General features: G+C 46.7%; 1 protein-coding gene across 1 annotated transcript; it reads right to left on the minus strand.

Annotated features, from left to right (window-relative positions):
- Positions 1 to 2,894: 2,894 nt before the first annotated feature.
- Positions 2,895 to 15,084, minus strand: LOC132835948 (protein crumbs homolog 3-like). The gene is made up of 4 exons (XM_060855095.1): positions 14,896 to 15,084; positions 9,792 to 10,188; positions 5,347 to 5,396; positions 2,895 to 4,446 (listed from the first exon to the last, which is right to left on the minus strand). The coding sequence occupies exons 2-4, from the start codon at positions 9,853 to 9,855 to the stop codon at positions 4,252 to 4,254; spliced, it is 309 nt and encodes a 102-aa protein (XP_060711078.1). The 5' UTR covers positions 9,856 to 10,188; positions 14,896 to 15,084; the 3' UTR covers positions 2,895 to 4,251.
- Positions 15,085 to 26,142: the final 11,058 nt, after the last annotated feature.

Here is a 26,142-nt window from a genome sequence, read left to right on the forward strand (position 1 = left end):
CATGTAGCTAGGATAGTGAAGGTGTTTGGTATGCTTCCCTTTATTGGTCAGAGTGTTGAGTACAGGAGTTTAAATCAGAGTGGTGCTAGAAAAGCTCAGCAGGTCAGGCAGCATCTGAAGAGCAGGAAAATCAACGTTTCGGACAAAAGCCCTTCGTCAGGAATAGAGGCAGGATGCCTCCAGGGTGGAGAGATTGTTAGGCCACTATTGGAATATTGTGTGCAATTCTCAGCTCCCTGCTATAGGAAGGACGTTGTGAAACTTGAAAGGATTCAGAAAAGATTTACAAGGATGTTGCCAGGGTTGGGGGATTTGAGCTATAGGGAGAGGTTGAACAGGCTGGGGCTGTTTTCCCTGGAGAATCAGAGGCTGAGGGGTGACCTTATAGAGGTTTATAAATTCATGAGGGGCATGGATAGCATAAATAAACAATAATATTTTCCCTGGGTGGGGGACTCCAGAACTAGAGGGCATAGGTTTAGGGTGAGAGGGGAAAGATATAAAAGGGACATAAGGGGCAACGTTTTCACACAGAGGGTGGTACGGGTATGGAATAAGCTGCCAGAGGATGTGGTGGAGGCTGGTACAATTACAACATTTAAAAGGCATCTGAATGGTTAATGAATAGGAAGGGTTTGGAGGGATATGGGCCAAGTGCTGGCAAATGGGACTAGATTAGGTTAGGATATCTGGTCGGCGTGGACAGGTTTGACCAAAGGGTCTGTTTCTGTGCTGTACATCTCTATGACTCTAACTTAAAGCTATGCCCTCTAGTTTTGGACTTTCCCACCCTGGGGAAAGACATCTGTTTGCCCTATCCATGCCCCTAATGATTTTAATAAACCTCGATAAGGTCATCCTCAGCCTCTGATGCTCTTGGGAAGAAAGCCCCAGCCTGTTCAGCCTCTCCCTATAGCTTAAACGCTCCAACCCTGGCAACATCCTTGTAAATCTTTTCAGAACCCTGAAGAAACTAAGATTGTTCTTTTTAGAACCACTCAAAACGGATAAAACCGTAAACTCTTTGTTTATCCAAAAGAAAAACAATTCCCATTGGCAAAAGGATCAGTAATGAATGGGGTACAATTTTAAGAAACTGGTTAAAGACCAAAGTGGGCCATGCAGTTTTTTTAAACTGTTGAGTTTTGTGTTGTGGACCGCGCTGCTTGGGAAGGTATGGGTCAATTTCAATAGTAACTTTCTAAAGGAAATTGTGGAAATCTTTGATGTTATGATTACAATATCCAGCTATCACCTGATGAAGGAGCGGCGCTCCGAAAGCTAGTGTGCTTCCAATTCAACCTGTTGGACGAAAACCTGGTGTTGTGTGATTTTTAACAATCTCCAGCTGGTTAGTGAATGTCAGATTGTGTTGCAGTAGCAGCCTCTGGCCAGATGATGGTGATGTTGTTCCAAGAATGATCATGAACAGTTTACAGCACCTTGCAGAAAGGGTATGGTCAATCAGAAGGGAGGGTTCCAACACCTTTCACAATCACTTGTAGTCACTGTTGTAATGTAGAAACACAAGCGAATTCACACTCTCTGCGTTTATAATGTTGCTTGAGGGACAAATATCAGCCAGAGCATCAGGGATAGCTTCAGATCCTTCCTTTAATGTCTTATCCGAAATATAGCACCTGAGAACACAGCACTCTCTTCACATTGCATTTATGTGAAATAATCTAAACCACCACCTCTGCAATTGGTGCAAGTCTGACAATTTACACCACATCCACCCAGAAGTACTGAGGCAAATTAATGCTGAAACTGGAGATTGAACTAAGATCCATCCTGACGTGGACCAGGAGAGATAGAACCCAATTATCTCATTACTTATGTTTCAAAAACCACAAAATACATTTCTTCTGGATTCATTTGTGACAGAAACCGTGGTTTGAAAATGTGAAAAGAATCATTAAAATGATAAAAATCAGCCACCTGGTCATCAGTGTATTCTCCAGCCAATGTATGTAGTGTCTGGTGTAATTATATTAATGACTGGAATACTGTATAAATTTGCTGTTGTAGTGCGTGCGATTAAATAAAAAGTCTCCTTCACAGAATAAAGGAATTTGCACAAAGGTCATTTGACAATCACATTACTTGGGAAATAGAAAGTCACTGTGGCGTTCAGGGATTAGAGAAGGTGGAATTTGATTCAAAACAAGCAACCATTGTTACAAAAAAATGGCAGAACTATTCAAGAGGTGAACAGCTCTATAAGTTTCTCTGCACTCCCAGGTTCACTGCACAGTCCAAGGATGTATTTCCCAAACCTCCTCAATAGTTTTTAATAATAACACAATATTGGATATTTATCCTGGGATTTGGTGATATTTGTCACTGGATCTTGTGCTGGACTTCAGGAAATTCCCCAAAAGTCCATCATGTGATCTCTGGCAGTGCAGCTGCACAAATAGTAACACATGTACCCTGGTCATGTGGAGAAACTGGGATTTTATAAAACAGCAACTAAAGATTCTAAGACTTCAGTGTTAGATGGGGAACTAAAGATTCATGAATCATTGATAGCACTTTGTAATAACAAAACCCACAAATTAGATCGAAACACACAGGTTTCGCTTAAGACCAGGCCAAAAAGCTGGGTCACATTACAGCACTCCCCATGGCAGGATGATGAATTATTTTATGACAAGTTTACACTGGTTGTTTCAATTATAAATTGAAGCTAACATTTACAACAACAAGAAGTGTGGTAAAAATATCAATGGGAAAGTGGTTTTTTTCTAGCCAGTGTTTGCAAATGTAAGCTTTGTAAGATATTGATTGTGTGTGCACTTCTTTCACTTAAAATTATTACAAGAAAATAACTCGCCAAAAGCAGAAAGTTACACTAAGAATTTCTGTAGTCTCTTGTTTGATGTAGTACAAATTCACCCAGTGTTTATTTAACAGCAATCTCTTGGTCTTGATATAAACTCATTCAGTGTTTACTGAACAGCAGTTTAACAATTTCGCCTTGACGAGAGACATATTTACATGTTTCTTATATAATTCTCCTGGCCTTTATAAAACAGCAGAACCTCCAATTTACCCTCATTCAGGAAGATTTTTTAAATTATATATTTTTCATCTAGTGCAAGACAGCCACAGAGAGAATAAAAAATGTTTCAAATTTGAAACACCCAACATTTATCTTTTACTGACATCTCACAAATAACTTCTCAAAGTCTGTCTCCTTACGACTTTCTCATCTACAGTGGCCGCATCACTGAGGAATCAACTAATCAAAATTACAAACTTCTGTCAACAGTTTCAAATTGACACCATTCCAAGGACTGGGACGATGTAAAGTCAGAACTATACTAGGGGAGCCCTCCTGTCCCAGTTACATCTCACCATCGTGAAGGTTAATAACTTACACAAGATAGGATCAAACAGGGACTCTCAAAATAAATCTTAAAAAATCAACTTAAACATCCTTTTAAAATAATATGACACAAAACTATGATGTCATCTATATGACTGAAATCTCTAAACAGATGTGTTAATGCACCTACGTAACACAATGGGTGGTCTCCTGAGCTTGTGCAATGTATGGGTTAGGAGAATGTGGGATTACCAAATGGTCTCTGATAATTGCTGAGTGCTACTTTCATTTCACTGCGTTCAATTGTGGGAAGGTAGTGTGTCTCCATTCTGGGTCTATTTCTAACTCAGAAGGACAGTGGGGCCCAGAGACCCAGAAACAATGTAAAACAGGGCCTTGCTAAACATCTTTACTTTCTTCTGAAATAAAAATCTCCGATGTGAGATCTCCTGGACACATTGGCCTGAATATCCTTGTTCAGAAGGGTCTACTGTCCCTGTTCCAGCAGCTGAGATAGGATAGTCAGACCATCGACCGCTCAATACAGGTGGCATATTGCTTTACATTAGGCAACAAGAGGCTGGTTTTGGTTTGTGGTGTTGATCCAGAGATACCCCTGGAGAAAGAGTGCCATGTAACTAGATCCTTTCAATCATGACACCATGCACACAAGAAGATACTCAAATTAAAAAGGCAGATACTGTGCCTTGTAATAGTTCAGTGTGGAGCATCATTCACCTGAAACCCAACAAAAACAAAATGAGAATCAATAAAAAGGATAAAGATCACAGGATCGTTGCTGATGGTCAACATTCTACAAAGCAATGACCAACAGTGGCAGATTTTCCTTGGTTTTCTAGTTTACATCCTTATGCACCAGCAGGATTGTGATGATGGCTGAGTCAGTGGGACATCACTTAGATAAGTCTTTCCTCTGGAGGCAGTTTCAGGCCGTGGTTGACTTGTGTTCGTGCCCCAATCTGCTCCTGCTGACTCGGGTTATATGTCCCCTCATCCCTCCGCTTTCCCTTCAGCTTTATGAAGAGCACAGCGAGGATGATGATGATGATCAGCACACCACCGATAACACTGGGAGCCACAATGGCAGCAATCTGTATGGGAGGTCAATAATGCACAGTTATCCTTATCCTGACACCAGCAAGCAAATATTACACGTACTTTCCTATCCCTGAAAAACAAACACCCAGCCTCCAATAATCTATTCCCAATGTTTCTGCTTCAGATCAGAGTCTGGAGTGTTAGCAGTCAATTCGATCACCGTGAATTCAATTTCATGGGATTGGCCTGTGTAACTCCTGAACAGCAAGGGGTAAGAAACAAGACTCATTCTACCCCAACCCGTCCTCTAGAGATAAGCAACATTAACAGAAACAGCCAGACTCTGGTCCATGGATTTACTAATCTCTCATTCAGCACAGACTGACGTCAGAGGCAAGGACCACCTGGAATTGTGACGCTCAGTATCAGATCGCATACTGCAGGTTTCTACTGGCTTGTGAGACAACCAGTCAGTCAGGAGCTGATTCAAGAAAACTAAAACATCAACCATCTCAAAAAAGGACACAGCAACACAGAGGACAGAGCGACAAAACCCACAGACAAACAGGAGCTGAAGGATTTTCACATCCCATACCAACCCTCCACTCAATCAAACCATTCTCATCACACTTCTAACAGGTCTTGAATAGAAGCTATGGACAGGGAGAGGATTCCATCTCATGGTTCTTTCAAGATCTCCCTTGACCGTCAGAAGGCAGGACCCAGACCGCACAACTCTACAAACAGGTATTGAGCAGAGCTGAACAAAGAAACTCTGATAGTAAACAGAGACTGAGTCAATCTCCTGTAATCAGTCTTGAGATGAAAACCTCCCAGGAATTTCATTGCTCACAATCCAGGCCATCACTGCCTACAGCAATACAGTGAATGTGGAGACAGTAACTGGCCCTAGTATACAAATCATAGTGAAGAGAAAGGAGGGTGTCACTTACTGGAACATCTGATCTTGATGCCTCTGTGGAATTTGGGCTGGTTGCATTTTCTATTTACAAAGAAGATAAAAAAGCAAATGAATCATTAATTAGAACACTTCCTGATCCAGTGAAAACCATTTAAAACCTGAGGCACAAATGCCTCAGAGGTCAAATTAACAAGATATTCAAGGAAGTAAAGATTATTAACAACCAGTTCCCACATGAGAACTTCAGCTGAGGAGTAATCAGCCTCACAGCTGACTCAAGTCGATGCAGAATGCTCAACCTTGCAGTTTAAAAAGTTGGGCCAAGCATTCAGCTGTTCCCTACCTTCTCTAGTTAGGGGGAAAAGTTGGCATTCTCAATCCCAATCTCCATTCACAGCACAAACAGAATTGCATGTGTCAGCAATAGGAACCCAAGGTGCAATTCGGTTGTAAACTTTGATCCACTGTCGATACACACCGTTTGAGCAACACGTCAAATGTTCAATCCTCACTCAGGGTAACAGACCCCAATTCTAAATCAAACAATGCAGTCATGGGAGAATGGGAAATTTTTGGGAGAGCTTTTTTTCCCCACTTGAAATCCACTCGACCTGTCACACAGTCACTTCTTAATAAAATGACACCAAGGTTTCAGACCTAAGCCAAATGCTGTCAGCAGGTTTGGGTTCAGGGTACGGGTTAGGATTGGGGGTTGGGGTACGGAGTTTGGGTTCGGAGTACCATGTTAGGTTCAGGGTTGGGGTCGGGGTACGGGTTCAGGGTACAGGTTAGGGTCTGGGGTCAGGTTGGGGTTGGGGTTGGTGTTCAGGTTCGGATTAGGTTAGGGATTGGAATTGGGGTTCAGGTTGGTTTTGGGAGTTGGGGTTGGTGTTTAGGTTCAGGTTGGGGGTGGAGATTGGGGTTAGCAGGCACAGAGACAAAGTCAGTCACAAAAGCTCAAGGCTGTAAAGACACCCCTGTTCCTTTGTCTTACTACATGGCTCCTGCCTGCACCCTCAGGTTGGTGTAGAAGGATTTATAAAATAGTGGGGGTGAGGACAAAAAAGTACAAAATTAGATTTGGCAAAGTCAGGAGTGATTCCAAAACTAAAAAGTGCGGCTGGTGATAAACAGGATTAAAACCACATCTTGTTACTATAGTAACAGCAGCACCTTGAAAATCCTTCCAGCTTACAGTAACCCTTAACATTCACAGATTTATTACATTTCATTCACAGAGAGAACTAAGGACCCCTCCCCAGGACAATTGTTTCTTTGCGTTTATTGTGGGTTCTGTAAACTTCTCCACCCCCAGTTCCCAGAATTGCTTAATTTCCGCTTCCAACCATCCCCCAACACTCCAGCTGACATTGTACCTGTACCAGAGAAGTAGTCATGGGTCACGTTAATGAATAATCCTCCCAGATCACTGCACTGCAGCTATCTCACCTCATGATTCACAAGGCACTATACAGAGAACAAGCATCAGCTCCCTCCCACTTCCTGCTCACTGATCCATTTGGTAATGATTAACCAACAACAACCACCAAAAAAACAAACTTTCTCTGTTACTTATCTACTACAATCGGAACAAACTTTAAACATCAGTTCACTCAAGTCAATTTCTCCCAGTGGAATAATTATGATCCTGATAGGTTTTTTCAGGATGTTTCTCCAGACTGGAGATTCCGGAACAAGGTGGCATGGTGTCTGATAAAGCCAGTTAAAAAAAAATCACACAACACCAGGTTATAGTCCATCAGGTTTATTTGGAAGCACTAGCTTTTGGAGCGACGCTCCTTCATCAGGTGGTTGTGTCTGATTAGGCATTGGCCATTTCAGATTGACGTGAAGTTGTCAGTGTTGGACCAGGTCAGAAGTCACACGACACCAAGTTATAGTCCAACAGGTTTATTTGAAATCACAGACTTTCGAAACACTGCCTCTTCGTCAGGGTCAAGGAGCAGCGTGTGATTTCAAATAAACCTGTTGAACTATAACCTGGTGCCAAGTGACGTCTGACCTCATTTCAGACTGAGCTGAGGAGAGGTTTCTTCAAATCAATGGATGGTGAAGGTTCAGTAGCTGAATGTAGTCATGAAGCAGATTGTTCGAATTTTGGTCACGAGGGGAATTAAGAAAGAAATAGAGGACAGTGCAGGAATGTGGAATTGAAGAAAGGATCAGGCCATAATCATATTGAATAGTAGAATGGGCATTCAAAGTTGAACAGCTTCCTCCTGCACTCATCTCTTGAGTTTTTAATCTTGCTGAGAAATACACATTGAAACTTGAAGCTGGTTGGGGTGGGTGCAATGCAACGTAGTAATTGGTAGGAAAGGCATTGGAGAGCTGGAGGGAGAGAAGTCAGAGCATTAGAGTCATTAGGAAACACATTTCAAATACAAGAGCAACTCAAAGACCATGCTGTCAGTTGAGAAAAGAAACAAATGCTTTGCTATGTCAAACCAGAACTGGAGCAGATCCTTATCACTTCACAGAGAGAGAATGGAAAGACATAAAGATACAGGTTAGAAATGTAACAGCACAAATAAATCTGGACAGGTACAAAGGACTAACAGGAAATACATACTTCAGGTATTTCCAAAGAAGATTATGAGGTTTCTTGAAAATGTGAAACGCTGAGGCTATGGGAGAAAAGTACTCTGTGTTGAATGGCCTGTTTTCGCACTGGAACATTCCACTGACTAGAGACATCACCAGCGACTGAGCAGAGTTTAAACAAGAACCCAAAATTTCAAAGTCAACTCCTGAGAAAATAAGATCAACCTTTCAGCACTTGTATCATTGTGATGGATCGGACAGTGGTTTTAGCTTCCCCGACTAACACTTGACTCCCTGATTAATCAAAAACTGAATCTATTCAAGGCTGCACTGTATAATGAGCCAACATTCACTGCTCCCTGTGAAAGGGAAAGATTGACCAAACTCAGATTTCCCTCCTGCTTTAAACAGGAGAGCCTTTTATTTAAAAACTCTGTCCTGTAACTACCTCCTACCAACCCCAGCACATCAGTGTCTGCCCTGCCCTGCTGTGGGGACTAACACTATCCATCCTGATCACTCACTAGAGAGGACAGGGTCAGTCTATACAGACTGAAAGATTGACAACACTCCCCTGATTCCAGCTGAGAGATGGAGCAGATTGTTGGACTGTGGCTCTCTCTCTGGTGAAGTACAGACAGAACCAGGTTTAATCTTCAGCAACACTAAACTATTTCGCCAAACCACACTTGGTTCGGTTTCAGGAACTATTGCTCAAAACTATTAAAATTAAACTATTGAACACCAGAAGCTGTCTCAGGAACACAGAGTGAGAACATTTCAGTTCAAAGTTCCAGATGACTAGTTCCCTGGGCTCTTTACGTAGATCACATGTAGTCATGGCTACACATGGTCACAGGGCTGCTGTAAAATGCAGCAGAATATTGCAAACATCCCCTCATCCTGAAGGCACTGACTCATGGCAGCTGTTTAATACTGACCCTCACCCTTAGGTAAATGCTGGAGCTTTGCACAGAATCAGTGAGTTCTCAAAGCCTTGGAGCAGTCACAACATTGTCCTCATCCCCACAGACACGAGGAGAGGGAGCTGAACAAATGGTCCAGGTACCTTTCTTTCAGAGACCAGTAGCCCAGACCCAGGCCCCAGAGCTCCCCAGGCTGGAGGGCTGGACCGTGTGGTAGACACGGGCTTGTTGTGCTGTGAAAGCCTGGGCTCCAGAGGCTGGATGGGGACGACGGCGAGAATGGAATGTTGCCTGACGCACAAATTAACTTTGAAGCTCACGTTTTCAGGTTGCACCAATCAGCAGGGATTATCAGGAACTTACATTGTTCAGCAAGAGATCAGGATCCAGCTGAGAATTGTACATTACAACATGATACAAACATCAGAATGAGAGCACGGGTGGGCCATCTCACCTCCACTGTCCCACCTACGTCCTAATACCCTTCAATTCCCTTGTGAGTCAAGAATCTACGTCTACTTTCAAATTATTCATTGACTCCCCCCTCCACTGTTGTCCTGATCATGACAAACCTATTATGATCAGGACAATTAATTCTAATCAGTGATCAATCTCCATTAATGAGTCTCTAACAGAACCAGACACCAGGGGAGGAAAACTCAGGGACTAAGAGATCTGGGAACTGTAGACCCAAATAAACGCGTGCGCACACACACGCGCGCGCACGCACACACACACACACACACACACGAGACAGACAGAGTCAGACAGAGACAAATAAACACACAGATGAGACAGAGAGAGACACACACACACACACACACACCATCCACCCACTTTGAGCCACACTACACAAACCATGTGAAAACTCATATTACCAAAACACAGCATCCCACAACCTGCAGTGCCTGTTAAGATCAGCTATTATTTACTATAAAAACTATCCCCATTCCATCATCCCTCAAACAAAAAATAATCAACTCACCAACTCGTGCAGCATTAACGAGTGCCAGCGAGGAGAGGCTCCAAGGTTTCTGCAGCCTCTGCATTGCAGCATCAACAGGCACCAGGACAGAGACTCACTCCACTCTCACTCCACACCGAGCCCAGAGAAATTCGGCTTACACAGTCCTGGACATGGTGGAGTCTGGGGCTGGCACACGCACACTTCACTTTTTTTCAGGTAGAAGATTCCCGAGATTGACTGCTGGAGCAGGGCTGCTGGTAAAGCCCCTGAGCTGGGCCGGTGGAGATACCGGTGATGCTGCACCCCAGGACAGGTCTCTGTCCCGCTGGGCGATGGGAGGTAGCTGCACGGTTATCCCCAAATCACATGGATCTCATCTTCTCAGATTGTGGTTTCCTCTGGGCTCCAAAAAATTCTACAAAACATTTAGAATCAAACATTTAATAAACATGGCAATTTTAAAAAATTATTTCACAGGGCATAGGCATCACTGGTTGCCTGTCCCTAATTACTCCTTGGACTGAGAGGGCAGTAGAGTCACCCAAGTTGCTGTGGGTCTGGAGTTACATGTAAACTAGACCAAATAAGGATGGCAGAGTTTCTTCCCTAAACCATGATGTTGCTGTAAAAACATATCGGGACATAGTCACAATTAGATTAACCTTTTCATTTCCAGATTGAATTGAAATTAAATCCCCTAATGGGATTCAAACCTATGTTCCCAGAATATTAGCCCAGCATTTTGAGTTACTAGTGCATGAAGGGTGGCTCAGTGGTCAGCACTGCTGCCTCACAGTACCAGGGTCCCAGGTTCGATTCCAGCCTCAGGCAACAGTCTGTGTGGAGTTTACACATTCTCCCCACGTCTGTGTGGTTTTCCTCCAGGTAGTGCAGTTTACTCCCACAGCCTAAATATGTGGGAGGTTTGGTGGATTGGCCATGGGAAATTGCCCCGTTGTGTCCAGGGATGTGTAGGGTAGGTGGGTGTGCCATGGCGAATGCAGGGATGGAGTGGGATGCTCTTCAGTATGGGCTGAATTCCACTGTCAGAAATCTTCATATTGCCACCTTCTTCCCCTGCTGACTACCTTTAAATGTCAGGGAGGTCAGAGACTCTCCTCCTAATTAGTCTACAGGACCCTGCAGGAGAGGTGACTGGTCCAATTTACCAACATTCAAGGGCCTGATGGAAGGACCAGGGAATGTCAGAGAACAGCCTCTTGAAGATCCAGCTCAATATCACATCAAACTGCCAAACCACAGCAACACCAAGAGAACAAGGAGCTTGCAGAGTGTGGAGAAAGAACATGTGGAAAAAAAACATTGTCAGGTGCCAGTCCATTAACTTTAAGAAACAATTGAAATGCATTAAGCAAGCCCATGCCTGTGTCAGAATGACTCATTTACTTTCTGGCCATATCGCCTTAGTAATAAAAGAACAAAAAACTTGGAAACTGAATTTGGACATCTGAAGCAAGAAAAAACCCAGAATATGCTGCTGTTGAGAAACAGAGTCCCCCTAATCTCAGCAGCCAATACAATGAGGCAGAGTCACTGCTGGAACATTAGAATCACCACAGCCAATTTGCTCAAAGCAAGCTCCCACAGAGAGGCTGGACCAGCAGATTTTATTTGATTGATGATATATTGAGTGTTACAACAGACGGAATTCTATTGCGTTGCTTCCACGCAGTGCTCTGGGATCTTAAACAGGGAGGAGAGAAATGAAACCGAAAATGTGGAAATAGTTAAGGAGGAGAGTTATGAGAGAATTATTTGTCAGCTTCTGATGAAAGGTTACCTTGACCTGAAACATTACCTTTGTCTCTCTCCCTGAACATTTCCTGCATTGTTTGGTTTTTATTCAAAGTGGCTAATTGTTCTGGTTCAGGCTGTTTAACAAGGTGAGGCTTCACACCGAAATTCATACAGAGTGATTTCAGTGGCGATACCAGAGAGACACCCACCTCAGCGAGTGAGATAATCTCGCCACAGAACAAACTACAGTTAAATGTTAAACGGTTACAAAACGAACATAAACTCAGTGTCAGGCAGTCCATGTGGCTGTCCAATGGAGAGGGAGACACAGCTATCGCTAAGTCACAGTCCATGAGTGTTCAAGGTTTGGGGGAGACACAGTGGCTCAGCAGTTAGCACTGCCGCCTCACAGTGCCAGGTCAGATGAATGGGCCATGCTAAACTGCCCCTAGTGTTAGGGGCATTAGTCAGGGGAACTGTAGGGGAATGGGTCTGGGTGGGTTGCTCTTCAGAGGGTCTAGTCTAATCTAGCACCGAAACTGGCTCAATGTTCACCGTAAAACCCCTTGCAGACATACACAGTCACAATCCTCAAACCCTACCTATCACCCCACACACACACACACTCTGCCCTCACCACCCCCACCCACACACATACCACCGCCCTCCACCCGCCCCCCCCACACGCACATACACCTCCGCCCTCCACCCACACACATACCACCGCCCTCCGCCCTCCACCCACACACATACCACCGCCCTCCGCCCGCCCCCCCCACACACACACACACCTCCACCCGCCCCCCCACACACACACACCTCCACCCCCCCCCCCCCACACACACACACACACACCTCCACCCGCCCGCCCCCCCCACACACACACACCTCCACCCGCCCCCCCCCACACACACACACACACACACACACCTCCACCCGCCCCCCCCACACACACACACCTCCACCCGCCCCCCCCACACACACACACCTCCACCCGCCCCCCCCACACACACACACACACCTCCACCCGCCCCCCCCACACACACACACACACCTCCACCCGCCCCCCCCACACACACACACACACCTCCACCCGCCCCCCCCACACACACACACACACCTCCACCCGCCCCCCCCACACACACACACACACCTCCACCCGCCCCCCCCACACACACACACACACACCTCCACCCGCCCCCCCCACACACACACACACACACCTCCACCCGCCCCCCCCACACACACACACACACACCTCCACCCGCCCCCCCCACACACACACACACACACCTCCACCCGCCCCCCCCCACACACACACACACACCTCCACCCGCCCCCCCCCACACACACACACACACACCTCCACCCGCCCCCCCCCCCACACACACACACACACACCTCCACCCGCCCCCCCCCCACACACACACACACACACCTCCACCCGCCCCCCCCCACACACACACACACACCTCCACCCGCCCCCCCCCCACACACACACACACACACCTCCACCCGCCCCCCCCACACACACACACACACACCTCCACCCGCCCCCCCCACACACACACACACACACACACACCTCCACCCGCCCCCCCCACACACACACACACACACCTCCACCCGCCCCCCCCACACACACACACACCTCCACCCGCCCCCCCGAACACACACACACACCTCCACCTGCCCCCCCGAACACACACACACCTCCACCCGCCCCCCCCACACACACACACACACACACACCTCCACCCGCCCCCCCCCCACACACACACACCTCCGCCCGCCCCCCCCCACACACACACACCTCCACCCGCCCCCCCCACACACACACCTCCACCCGCCCCCCCCACACACACACACACACACACACACCTCCACCCCCCCCCCCCACACACACACACCTCCACCCCCCCCCCCCACACACACACACCTCCGCCCCACACACACACCTCCACCCCACACACATTCTCTCCCTCCTTCTCCCACACTGACCCCTCCCCCCATTCTCACCCACTCCCACACTGACCCCTCCCCCCATTCTCACCCACACCCACACTGACCCCTCCCCCCATTCTCACCCACACCCACACTGACCCCTCCCCCCATTCTCACCCACACCCACACTGACCCCTCCCCCATTCTCACCCACACCCACACTGACCCCTCCCCCATTCTCACCCACACTGACCCCTCCCCCCATTCTCACCCACACTGACCCCTCCCCCCATTCTCACCCACACCCACACTGACCCCTCCCCCCATTCTCACCCACACCCACACTGACCCCTCCCCCCATTCTCACCCACACCCACACTGACCCCTCCCCCATTCTCACCCACACCCACACTGACCCCTCCCCCCATTCTCACCCACACTGACCCCTCCCCCCATTCTCACCCACACTGACCCCTCCCCCCATTCTCACCCACACTGACCCCTCCCCCCATTCTCACCCACACCCACACTGACCCCTCCCCCATTCTCACCCACACTGACCCCTCCCCCCATTCTCACCCACACTGACCCCTCCCCCCATTCTCACCCACACCCACACTGACCCCTCCCCCCATTCTCACCCACACCCACACTGACCCCTCCCCCCATTCTCACCCACACCCACACTGACCCCTCCCCCATTCTCACCCACACCCACACTGACCCCTCCCCCCATTCTCACCCACACCCACACTGACTCCCCCCATTCTCACCCACACCCACACTGACCCCTCCCCCCATTCTCACCCACACCCACACTGACCCCTCCCCCCATTCTCACCCACACCCACACTGACTCCCCCCATTCTCACCCACACCCACACTGACCCCCCCACATTCTCACCCTCACACACACTGACCCCCCCACATTCTCACCCTCACACACACTGACCCCCCATTCTCACCCTCACACACACACTGACCTCCTCATATTCTCTCCCTCACACACACACACACACTGACCGCCCCCCCCCCCCCCATTCTCGCCCTCACACACACACACACAAAACACCGGTCCCGAGAACAGCAAATTACTGCAACTGCTGGAAATCTGTAAAAGAGAACCAGAAATTGCTGGAGAAACCCAGCAGCAACACTGGGGGAGAAAACAAGGCTGACCAGGCGGTTTTCAATTGTGTTCCCATTATCCAGACAGGAACAGAACTCACCACCCTGAGAAAGACAGACTGAGCACAGAGACCTCTCACTCACACACAGTAAGTGCAGAGTCCCCTCATTCCTGTCCACAGACACAGATACACACTCTCTCTGCCTGTCTCTCTCTAAGATGGGCCGCGCTACATTCATTAATTTAAGGTAACTGTTCGACCTGAACCGCACTCTCAATCCTGACCCTTACCGTCACAGAACATCGGAGGTAGTTAAACAAACGGTCGGAAGGGCACCTTGGTTTTATAAAAGCTGCTGGTTTGGTTCAGGTTCCAGGGGCGGTGCACGCAGTGAGGTTCCTGATTTCCAGGTAAACCCAGTTCCTGCTCCTGTGGAACATTCCCTGCAGGGCTCAGGGCAGGACAGGCTGCAGTTTGTGCTGGAGTTATCAGGTTTCACTCTGCCCGAGGCCCCACCTCCGATTGCAACACCTGAACCGTCAGGAACTCAGCTCAGGATCCACGGATCGACCATGAATCTGCACTGGGAGAGATGCCATAACAAATACTCCCAATGAATCTGCACTGGGGGATCCCATAGCAAATACTCCCAGTGAATCTGCACTGGGGGATCCCATAGCAAATACTCCCAGTGAATCTGCACTGGGGGATCCCATAGCAAATACTCCCAGTGAATCTGCACTGGGGGATCCCATAGCAAATACCCCCAGTCAATATACACTGGGGGGATCCCACAGCATCCTCTCCCAGTGAATATACAGTGGGGGGATACCACAACATATACTCCCAGTGAATATACACTGGGAGGGATTCCACAGCAAATACTCCCAGTGAATATACACGCCAGTTACTAAAGCAGTTCTGTACAGTCCTTCCCCCAGTTACTAAAGCAGTTCTGTATAGTCCTTTCCCAGTTTCTAAAGCAGTTCTGTACAGTCCTTCGCCCAGTTATTAAAGCAGTTCTGTACAGTCCTTCCCCAGTTACTAAAGCAGTTCTGTACAGTCCTTCCCCAGTTTCTAAAGCAGTTCTGTACAGTCCTTCCCCCAGTTACTAAAGCAGTTCTGTATAGTCCATTCCCCAGTTTCTAAAGCAGTTCTGGACAGTCCTTCGCCCAGTTATTAAAGCAGTTCTGTACAGTCCTTTCCCAGTTACTAAAGCAGTTCTGTACAGTCCTTCCCCCAGTTACTAAAGCAGTTCTGTACAATCCTTTCCCAGTTTCTAAAGCAGTTCTGTACAGTCCCAGTTAACTAAAGCAGTTCTGTATAGTCCTTTCCCCAGTTTCTAAAGCAGTTCTGTACAGTCCTTTCCCAGTTTCTAAAGCAGTTCTGTACAGTCCCAGTTAACTAAAGCAGTTCTGTATAGTCCTTCCCCCAGTTTCTAAAGCAGTTCTGTACAGTCCTTTCCCAGTTTCTAAAGCAGTTCTGTACAGTCCTTTCCCAGTTTCTAAAGCAGTTCTGTACAGTCCCAGTTAACTAAAGCAGTTCTGTACGGTCCTTTCCCAGTTACTAAAGCAGTTCTGTACAGTCCTTCCCCCAGTTATTAAAGCAGTTCTGTACAATCCTTTCCCAGTTTCTAAAGCAGTTCTGTACAGTCCCAGTTAACTAAAGCAGTTCTGTACAGTCCTTCCCCCAGTTACTAAAGCAGTTCTGTACAGTCCTTTCCCCAGTTACTAAAGCAGTTCTGTACAGTCCTTTCCCAGTTACTAAAGCAGTTCTGTACAGTCCTTCCCCAGTTACTAAAGCAGTTCTGTACAGTCCTTCCCCCAGTTACTAAAGCAGTTCTGTACAGTCCTTTCCCAGTTACTAAAGCAGTTCTGTACAGTCCTTCCCCCAGTTACTAAAGCAGTTCTGTACAGTCCTTCCCCAGTTACTAAAGCAGTTCTGTACAGTCCTTCTCCAGTTACTAAAGCAGTTCTGTACAGTCCTTCCCCCAGTTACTAAAGCAGTTCTGTGCAGTCCTTTCCCAGTTACTAAAGCAGTTCTGTACAGTCCTTCCCCCAGTTACTAAAGCAGTTCTGTACAGTCCTTCCCCCAGTTACTAAAGCAGTTCTGTACAGTCCTTTCCCAGTTACTAAAGCAGTTCTGTACAGTCCTTCCCCCAGTTACTAAAGCAGTTCTGTACAGTCCTTTCCCCAGTGTCTAAAGCAGTTCTGTACAGTCCTTCCCCCAGTTTCTAAAGCAGTTCTGTATAGTCCATTCCCCAGTTTCTAAAGCAGTTCTGTACAGTCCATTCCCCAGTTTCTAAAGCAGTTCTGTACAGTCCTTCGCCCAGTTACTAAAGCAGTTCTGTACAGTCCTTCCCCAGTTTCTAAAGCCGTTCTGTATAGTCCATTCCCCAGTTTCTAAAGCAGTTCTGTACAGTCCTTTCCCCAGTTACTAAAGCAGTTCTGTACAGTCCTTCCCCAGTTTCTAAAGCAGTTCTGTACAGTCCTTCGCCCAGTTACTAAAGCAGTTCTGTACAGTCCATCCCCCAGTTACTAAAGCAGTTCTGTATAGTCCATTCCCCAGTTTCTAAAGCAGTTCTGTACAGTCCTTTCCCCAGTTTCTAAAGCAGTTGTGTACAGTCCTTCCCCCAGTTACTAAAGCAGTTGTGTACAGTCCTTCCCCCAGTTACTAAAGCAGTTCTGTATAGTCCATTCCCCAGTTACTAAAGCAGTTCTGTACAGTCCTTCCCCCAGTTACTAAAGCAGTTCTGTACAGTCCTTTCCCAGTTTCTAAAGCAGTTCTGTACAGTCCTTCCCCCAGTTACTAAAGCAGTTCTGTACAGTTCTTTCCCCAGTTTCTAAAGCAGTTCTGTACAGTCCTTCCCCCAGTTACTAAAGCAGTTCTGTACAGTCCTTTCCCCAGTTTCTAAAGCAGTTCTGTACAGTCCTTCCCCCAGTTACTAAAGCAGTTCTGTACAGTCCTTCCCCCAGTTAACTAAAGCAGTTCTGTACAGTCCTTTCCCCAGTTTCTAAAGCAGTTCTGTACAGTCCTTCCCCCAGTTACTAAAGCTGTTCTGTACAGTCCTTTCCCCAGTTTCTAAAGCAGTTCTGTACAGTCCTTCCCCCAGTTACTAAAGCAGTTCTGTACAGTCCTTCCCCCAGTTAACTAAAGCAGTTCTGTACAGTCCTTTCCCCAGTTTCTAAAGCAGTTCTGTACAGTCCTTTCCCCCAGTTACTAAAGCAGTTCTGTACAGTCCTCTCCCCAGTTTCTAAAGCAGTTCTGTACAGTCCTTCCCCCAGTTACTAAAGCAGTTCTGTACAGTCCATTCCCCAGTTACTAAAGCAGTTCTGTACAGTCCTTCCCCCAGTTACTAAAGCAGTTCTGTACAGTCCTTCCCCCAGTTACTAAAGCAGTTCTGTATAGTCCATTCCCCAGTTACTAAAGCAGTTCTGTACAGTCCTTTCCCCAGTTTCTAAAGCAGTTCTGTACAGTCCTTCCCCAGTTACTAAAGCAGTTGTGTACAGTCCTTCCCCCAGTTACTAAAGCAGTTCTGTACAGTCCTTCCCCAGTTACTAAAGCAGTTCTGTATAGTCCATTCCCCAGTTACTAAAGCAGTTCTGTATAGTCCATTCCCCAGTTACTAAAGCAGTTCTGTACAGTCCTTCCCCAGTTACTAAAGCAGTTCTGTGCAGTCCTTCCCCCAGTTACTAAAGCAGTTCTGTACAGTCCTTCCCCCAGTTACTAAAGCAGTTCTGTACAGTCCTTCCCCCAGTTACTAAAGCAGTTCTGTACAGTCCTTCCCCCAGTTACTAAAGCAGTTCTGTGCAGTCCTTCCCCAGTTACTAAAGCAGTTGTGTACAGTCCTTCCCCAGTTACTAAAGCAGTTCTGTACAGTCCTTCCCCCAGTTACTAAAGCAGTTCTGTGCAGTCCTTCCCCAGTTACTAAAGCAGTTCTGTACAGTCCTTCCCCCAGTTACTAAAGCAGTTCTGTACAGTACTTCCCCAGTTACTAAAGCAGTTCTGTGCAGTCCTTCCCCCAGTTACTAAAGCAGTTCTGTACAGTCCTTCCCCCAGTTACTAAAGCAGTTCTGTGCAGTCCTTCCCCAGTTACTAAAGCAGTTCTGTACAGTCCTTCCCCCAGTTACTAAAGCAGTTCTGTACAGTCCTTCCCCCAGTTACTAAAGCAGTTCTGTGCAGTCCTTTCCCAGTTACTAAAGCAGTCCTGTACAGTCCTTCCCCCAGTTACTAAAGCAGTTCTGTACAGTCCTTCCCCAGTTACTAAAGCAGTTCTGTACAGTCCTTCCCCCAGTTACTAAAGCAGTTCTGTACAGTCCTTCCCCAGTTACTAAAGCAGTTCTGTACAGTCCTTCCCCAGTTACTAAAGCAGTTCTGTACAGTCCTTCCACCAGTTACTAAAGCAGTTCTGTGCAGTCCTTCCCCAGTTACTAAAGCAGTTCTGTGCAGTCCTTCCCCCAGTTACTAAAGCAGTTCTGTACAGTCCTTCCCCAGGGGATAGTCAGTTTTGTTTTCCTGTGTGATAGTGGAGATGAGCCTCCCAGGGCTCTATACTGAACAAAACCCTGTGACTCTGGAGGGTGGGGGCTTGAGGAATTTGTAGCCAGGGTTGGGCTGATACATATCTATAATTTTCAACTTTATTGTAAGGCCAAAGTGCCCTAAGACTACGTGAACATGAAGCACAAGAATTTCCCCCGGGGGTGGGTGTACTGTGAGAGTCACTTCTGATCATGAGTTCACTGTTCATTAACCTTTGATCACATCCTGAGCCTTTGCAGTGTGAAGTTGTTGCCTGTCCTGAATTGTGTGTACTCTGGGACCTTTGAGTGTGCACTGGCCGTTTTGATGAAAAGATGGGTAAATAGAAACAGAGTTATGAGAAATATGGAAGGATTCAGAACCCCAGCAAGGAGCATACCAACACCAGTGAAACTGTAACCTCATGAAATACTATCCAAATTTTAACCATCCATTCCATCTCTGTGAATATGTTGTTGTATCCTGAATCCTAAATTGTGTAGATTTAACTTTCCAAACACACACTGAGCCTGCCATAGTGTTAAGGTTTTGCCTGGGGAGGAAGTCATAGAGCATGCAAACAGACGCTTCATGCTGACCAGATAAAAATCATTTATATAAGTGACAAAAAGCAGTGGACCCAGCATCGATCCTTGCTGCACATCACTGCACACAGACCGTTCGACTGAACAACCCTCACCGTCTCCCTCTGCCTCCTACCTCCAAACCAATTTTATATCCAAATGGCTACGTCCATCCCAATCCATGTGATCAAACCTTACTAACCAGTCTCCCATGAGGAATCTTAAAAATCACACAACACCACGTTGACAATCACCTGATGCAGGAGTGTTGCTCCGAAAGCTAGTGTGCTTCCAATTAAACCTGTTGGACTATAACCTCGTGTTGTGTGATTTTTAACTTTGTACACCCCAGTCCAACACCAGCATCTCCAAATCTTGTTGAAGTCCATAGGATTACATCCACTGCTCTGCCCTCATCAATCCTCTTTGTTACTTGTTCAGAAAACTCAGTCAGGTTAGTGACACGCGATGTGGACTATCCGTAATCAGTCCTTGCCTTTCCACATACATGTAAATCCAGTCCCTCAGAACCCCCTCCAATAACTTGCCCACCACTGATATCAGGCTCACTGGTCTATAGTTCATTGGCTTTTCATTACCACCTTTATTACATAGTGGCACCATGTTAGCCAACCTCCAGTCTATCGGCAACTCAACTGTGGCTATCAATGATACAAACATCTCAGTAAGGAGCCCAGCAGAGTCCTGGGATACTCCAAATCAGGTTCCAGGGACTTTAAGACATCCAGCACCATCTCCTCTGTAATATGGAGACTTTGCAAAATATAATTGTTTCTCCAAGTTCTCTAGCTTCTATATCCTTCTCCACAGTAGATACTGACATGAAACTCGTTTAGCATCTCGTATCTCCTGCATCTCCACACAAAGGCTGCCTTGCTGATCTTTGAGGGGCCCTATTCTCTCCCTAGTTACCCTTCTGTCCTTAATGTGTTTGAGGAATCCCTTTGGATTCTCCTTAACCCTATTTGCCAAAACGATCATATCCCTTTTTTGCCCTCCTGATTTCCCTTGAGTATATTCATACCACCCTTACACTCCTCCAGCGATTCACTTGATCCCATATGTCTCCAACTGACATAGGTTTCTTTCTTTTTCTTAACCAGAGCCTCAATTTCTCTAGTCATCCAGCATTCTCTACATGTATCAACCTTACCCTTCACCCAAACAAGAATATATTGCCTCTGGACTCTTGTTATCTCATTTTTGAACCTTCCAACCATCCCATTACTTTGAATAGCCTTTCCCAATCAACCTTTGAAAGTTCCTACACCATCAAAATTAGCCTTTCTCCAATTTAGAACTTCTGCTTTTAGATCAGGTCTATCCTTTTCCATCATTATTTTAAAACTAATAGAATTATGGTCACTAATCCCAAAGTGCTCCCCCACTGACACACCTCAGTCACTTGCCCTGCCTTATTTCCCAAGAGACGGTTATGTTTTGCTCCCTCTCTAGAATAAAAAAATATTCTTGTAAACACTTAACACATGATTTGAATGTGAACATGGGAAGTATTTTTAGAAGTTTGCAGATGACATCAAAATCGGAGGTGTAGTGGACAGTGAAGAAGGTTACCTCAGATTACAACAGGATCTTGATCAGATGGGCCAATGGACTGAGAAGTGGCAAATGAGGTTTAGTTTAGATAATTTAGGTGCTTTATTTTGGAAAGGCAAAACAGGGCAGGATTTATATACGTAATGGGAAGGTCCTGGGGAGTGTTGCTAAACAAAAAGACCCTGGCGTACAGGTTCATAGCTCCTTGAAAGTGCAATCACAGGTAGATAGAATAGTGAAGAAAATGTTTGGTGTGCTTTCCTTTATTGGTCAGTGCAGGAGTTGGTTAGGCCATTTTTGGAATATTGTACTGTTCAATTCTGGTCTCTCTGCTATAGGAAGGATGTTGTGAAACTTGAAAGGGTTCAGAAAAGATCGACAAGGATTTTGCAAGATTCGGAGGATTTGAGCTACAGAGAGAGGCTGAACAGGCTGGGGCTGTTTTCCCTGGAGCGTCGAAGGCTGAGGGGTGACCTTATAGAGGTCTATAAAATGAGGGGCATGGATAGAGTAAATTGACAAGTTCTTTTCCCTGGGGTGGGGGAGTCCAAAACTAGAAGGCACAGGTTTCGAGTGAGAGGAAAAATATAAAAGGGACCTAAGGGGCAACTTTTTCACGCAGAGGGTGTTATCTGTACATAGAATGTACTGCCAGAGGATGTGGTGGAGATTGGTACAACTGCAACATTTAAAAGGCATCTGGATGGGTACATGAATAGGGAGGGTTTGGAGGGATATGGGCCGGGTGCTGGCAACTGGCACTAGATTAATTTAGGCTATCAGGTCAGCATGGACGAGTTGGACTGAAGGGGCTATTTCCATACAGTATGACCCTCCTCACCAATTCCAAATCAACCCTCACCCGTAGCCATGTGCTGTCAGGACAATACACCCTCCAATCCCATCCTCACCCTTGCACCTTGTGTTGCACCAAAAAGTATAGTGATGTCTGAAGGAGGAGCACAGAATTGGTTTAATTTCCCTGCTCTGAGCTTAGCTGTCATTACAGCACTTCTCCTGACATCAGTCACTGCTAAAACTCAGCACGAACCAGGGATTTTCCAGCCTTAGTCACCTGTCTGAAACCATACTTCAGCTAAACATTACTTAATTAGCCCGGACCAACCAACCCAACCACCCCGTGGCTCAACACTTTAACTCTCCCTCCCACTCCACCGAGGACATGCAGGTCCTTGGACTCCTCCACCGGCAAAACATAACACGACGGCTGGAGGAGGAGCGCCTCATCTTCCGCCTGGGAACCCTCCAACCACAAGGGATGAACTCAGATTTCTCCAGTTTCCTCATTTCCCCTCCCCCCACCTTGTCTCAGTCGGTTCCCTCAACTCAGCACCGCCCTCCTAACCTGCAATCCTCTTCCTGACCTCTCCGCCCCCACCCCACTCCGGCCTATCACCCTCACCTTGACCTCCTTCCACCTATCACATCTCCATCGCCCCTCCTCCAAGTACCTCCTCCCTACCTTTTATCTTAGCCTGCTTGGCACACTCTCCTCATTCCTGATGAAGGGCTTATGCCCGAAACGTTGAATTTCCTATTCCTTGGATGTTGCCTAACCTGCTGTGCTTTAACCAGCAACACATTTTCAGCTGTGATCTCCAGCATCTGCAGACCTCATTTTTTACCCGAAAATATCACACAACACCAGATTATAGTCCAACAGATTTAATTGGAAGCACTAGCTTTTGGAGCATCGCTCCTTCATCAGATGGTTATGGAACAGGATCATAAGACACAGGATTTATAGCAAAAATTACATCACACTGTAAATGTTTGCTATAAATTCTGTGTCTTACAATTGTGTCCTCCACTACCACCTGATGAAGGAGCGATGCTCCGAAAGCTAGTGCTTCCAATTAAACCTGTTGGACCATAACCTGGTGTTGGGTGATTTTTAACTTTGTCCACCCCAGTCCAACACCGGCTCCTCCAAATTGTCATTTAATTCAGGTATGTCAAAGAGAGAACCTGTGGATGTGCAAGATTCGAAAGCAATGTGTATCTGTGAACTTATGCTGCCATTTCAGCTGGTCAGCAACAGAACTCCTGTGAAAGGTGATGGCTTCAAATATTTCAATTCATACATTTAATACACAAATTGTTAAGATCAAACTGGTGGGAGATGTAAGACATGATCAGAAATAGAATATGTTGAGATTTTACATGACATAAAAAGATGTTTTAACAAACATATCATGTCACTTGGTAATCTACAGCTAGCTTGTTAAGCAGACACTACAGGATATGTAACATCTTTCCTGACTTCAGATAAGCAGCTGACTCCCAATTACAGCTTCTGTTTCACAGTACTGTAAAAATAAGGGGTATATCGCCATTGTTCGGGATCTCAGGCTGCACCTGCTCATTGTTCCTGTTCCAGCTGTACTGGGGTTCAGTGAGTAACCATATTACCAGACTGTGGAAAAGCCCCATTGGGAGCTCTGTCGATGCTAGGGAAGGTCATAGTTCTGAGCACAGTGACCCCCATATCAGAAACTAAGTCACTTCAGTCTTCAGAGGGAGAAAGTGAGGACTGCAGCTGCTGGAGATCAGAGACGAGAATATGGTGCTGGAAAAGCCCAACAGGTTAGGCAGCATATGAGGAGCAGGAGAATCAATGTTTCAGGCATAAGCCCTTCATCAGGGATGAAGCTTGTGGGCCAGGAAGGCCGAGAGATAAGTGGGAGGGGGAAGGTAGCTGAGAAAGTGATGGGTAGTTGAAGTTGAGAGAGAAGGTGATAGGTCTGGGGGGGGGGGGTGGAATGGATAAGTGGGAAAGGTGATGGACAGGTCAGGAGGGCGGTGTTGAGTTGGAGGCTTGGGACTGGGATAATGTGGGAGGGAGGGGAAATGAGGAAACTGGTGAAATCCACATTGATCCAGTGTGGTTGCAGGTCCCAAAGCAGAATATTAGGCACTCTTCCTCCAGGCGTTGGGTGGTAAGGGTTTGGCGATGGAGGAGGCTCAGGACCTGCATGTCCTTGGTGGAGTGGGAGGGGGAGTTGAAGTGTTCAGCCATGGGCCAGTAGGTTCATTTGGTGTGAGTGCCCCAGAGATGTTCTCTGAAATGCTCTGCAAGTAGGCATCCTGTCTCCCCAGTGTAGAGGTGACCACATCGGGTGCAACAGATACAGTAGATGACAATTCAATTTTCCCTCAGTCTTTGATGGTTTGGTGCTCTGTCATAGATAAGTTGTGGATTCCCTAAGAGAGACCTTCTCTGTGACTGATGTGGAACAATAGAGTATCTGACATGGTCAGTATCTCAGCTCATCCTGTTCTGGCACCACCTGAGGTTCATACATTCACAAATACACAGACCGTCCATCTTGGAGCACCTCTGTAATCACGAGGAACATCTGGCTGATGTTCCTCACTCTAGCTCTTTCAGCTTAACTGTGCAATTCCTGCCAGAAACAATGGTGACCCTAGCTGGAATATGTTATCTGGGAAACCTGTTTCCTGGGGCAGTTTTTGTCACTGCTGGCTTATCTTCCTCTCTGGCTGTCACAGCAGAGGGAGGAGTCAGCGCCCATGACTAGCTCAGCTCAAGGCAGTGGTTGTGGCAAGGGTGGGGTGGGGGAAGAAAACAGGTGGAGAGGGTGGAATCAACTAATCACCAACACCCCCATCCCCCCAACAACACTTTCTGACCTGAACTGACACAGTGGGACGGACACCCCTCAGTGTGTAGGTAGGGATCTGGTTACCTGGTGTGATTTTACCTGGGCTGAAAATGTGTTGCTGGAAAAGCGCAGCAGGTCAGGCAGCATCCAAGGAACAGGAAATTCGACGTTTCGGGCATAAGCCCTTCATCAGGAGGCCCCAGCCTCCCTGCAGAGAGAGCTACTATCTGGGGCAGCCCGTGATATACACTGAGGAGAATACTGGATAATCTCTTTGTTTGATTAGACCTTCATATTAATTATTGTATCGAAGGCAGCTCCTCACATTGTGTTTGGAGGTTGGTTACTGATCCAGCATCACCATCACATCGGTCACACTCGCCCAGATCAGCTCCTGTCGAACGTATCCAGAAAACAATGATGGAAAGACTGGGCTGGTCTGGCAGCATTTATGTAGTAAAACAGTGTTAATATTTCAGGTCAGTGGCCTATTCTCAGAACCAGGAACGGTTAATAATATAATAGCTGTCGGATGGCAGGGATGTGGAGAAAGGACAGAAGGAAACGTTGGTGATTTGGGTAGAAGATGGGAGACACTTGGTAACAGAGGAGCTGATGGTGTTGAGCTGGAGGGAATGGGAAAGAAACTGAAAGTGTGTCCAGAGGAGGGGTGAATGGCAGAGTGATGGATACCTGCAATCTCAGTGCAAAAATATGTTTAAAATTGAAACGTAGAGAAAGGAAACAAAACAGGGACAAGGATTCTGGAGCTAATTGTTAACCTCTCAGTATTGAGTCCACAAGGTAGTAGAGTACTGAATGGGAACAGGAACTGCTCTTCCCTCAGCCTCACTGGCAACATGTAGGAGGCGAAGGACAGAGATGTTAAAGGACAGAAGACCGGAGAGGTCATGCTCATGGTGACGTTCAATAAACAGAGGCGTTCTGCAAAGCTGCCTCACCCAATCTGAATATGGTCTCCCCACCAAGAGACGAGTACATTGTCAGCACATGACAGCCTTCTGGTCTCAACACTGAGTTCAGGAGGAATCAAATCAGCATGTCTGCAAATGGTTTATAGTGTTCAGCATTAACCCTAAACCAGTATCTGACCAATCATACTGATCACACAACAACTTGTCAATGTCGTTTTGAAATTACACGCTATCCTGCTCTTCCTCTGTTTGTAATGCTTTCAAGTTTTCAT

This window comes from Hemiscyllium ocellatum, chromosome 45 (genome assembly GCF_020745735.1).
Source record: "Hemiscyllium ocellatum isolate sHemOce1 chromosome 45, sHemOce1.pat.X.cur, whole genome shotgun sequence".
Taxonomy (NCBI): Eukaryota; Metazoa; Chordata; class Chondrichthyes; order Orectolobiformes; family Hemiscylliidae; genus Hemiscyllium; species Hemiscyllium ocellatum.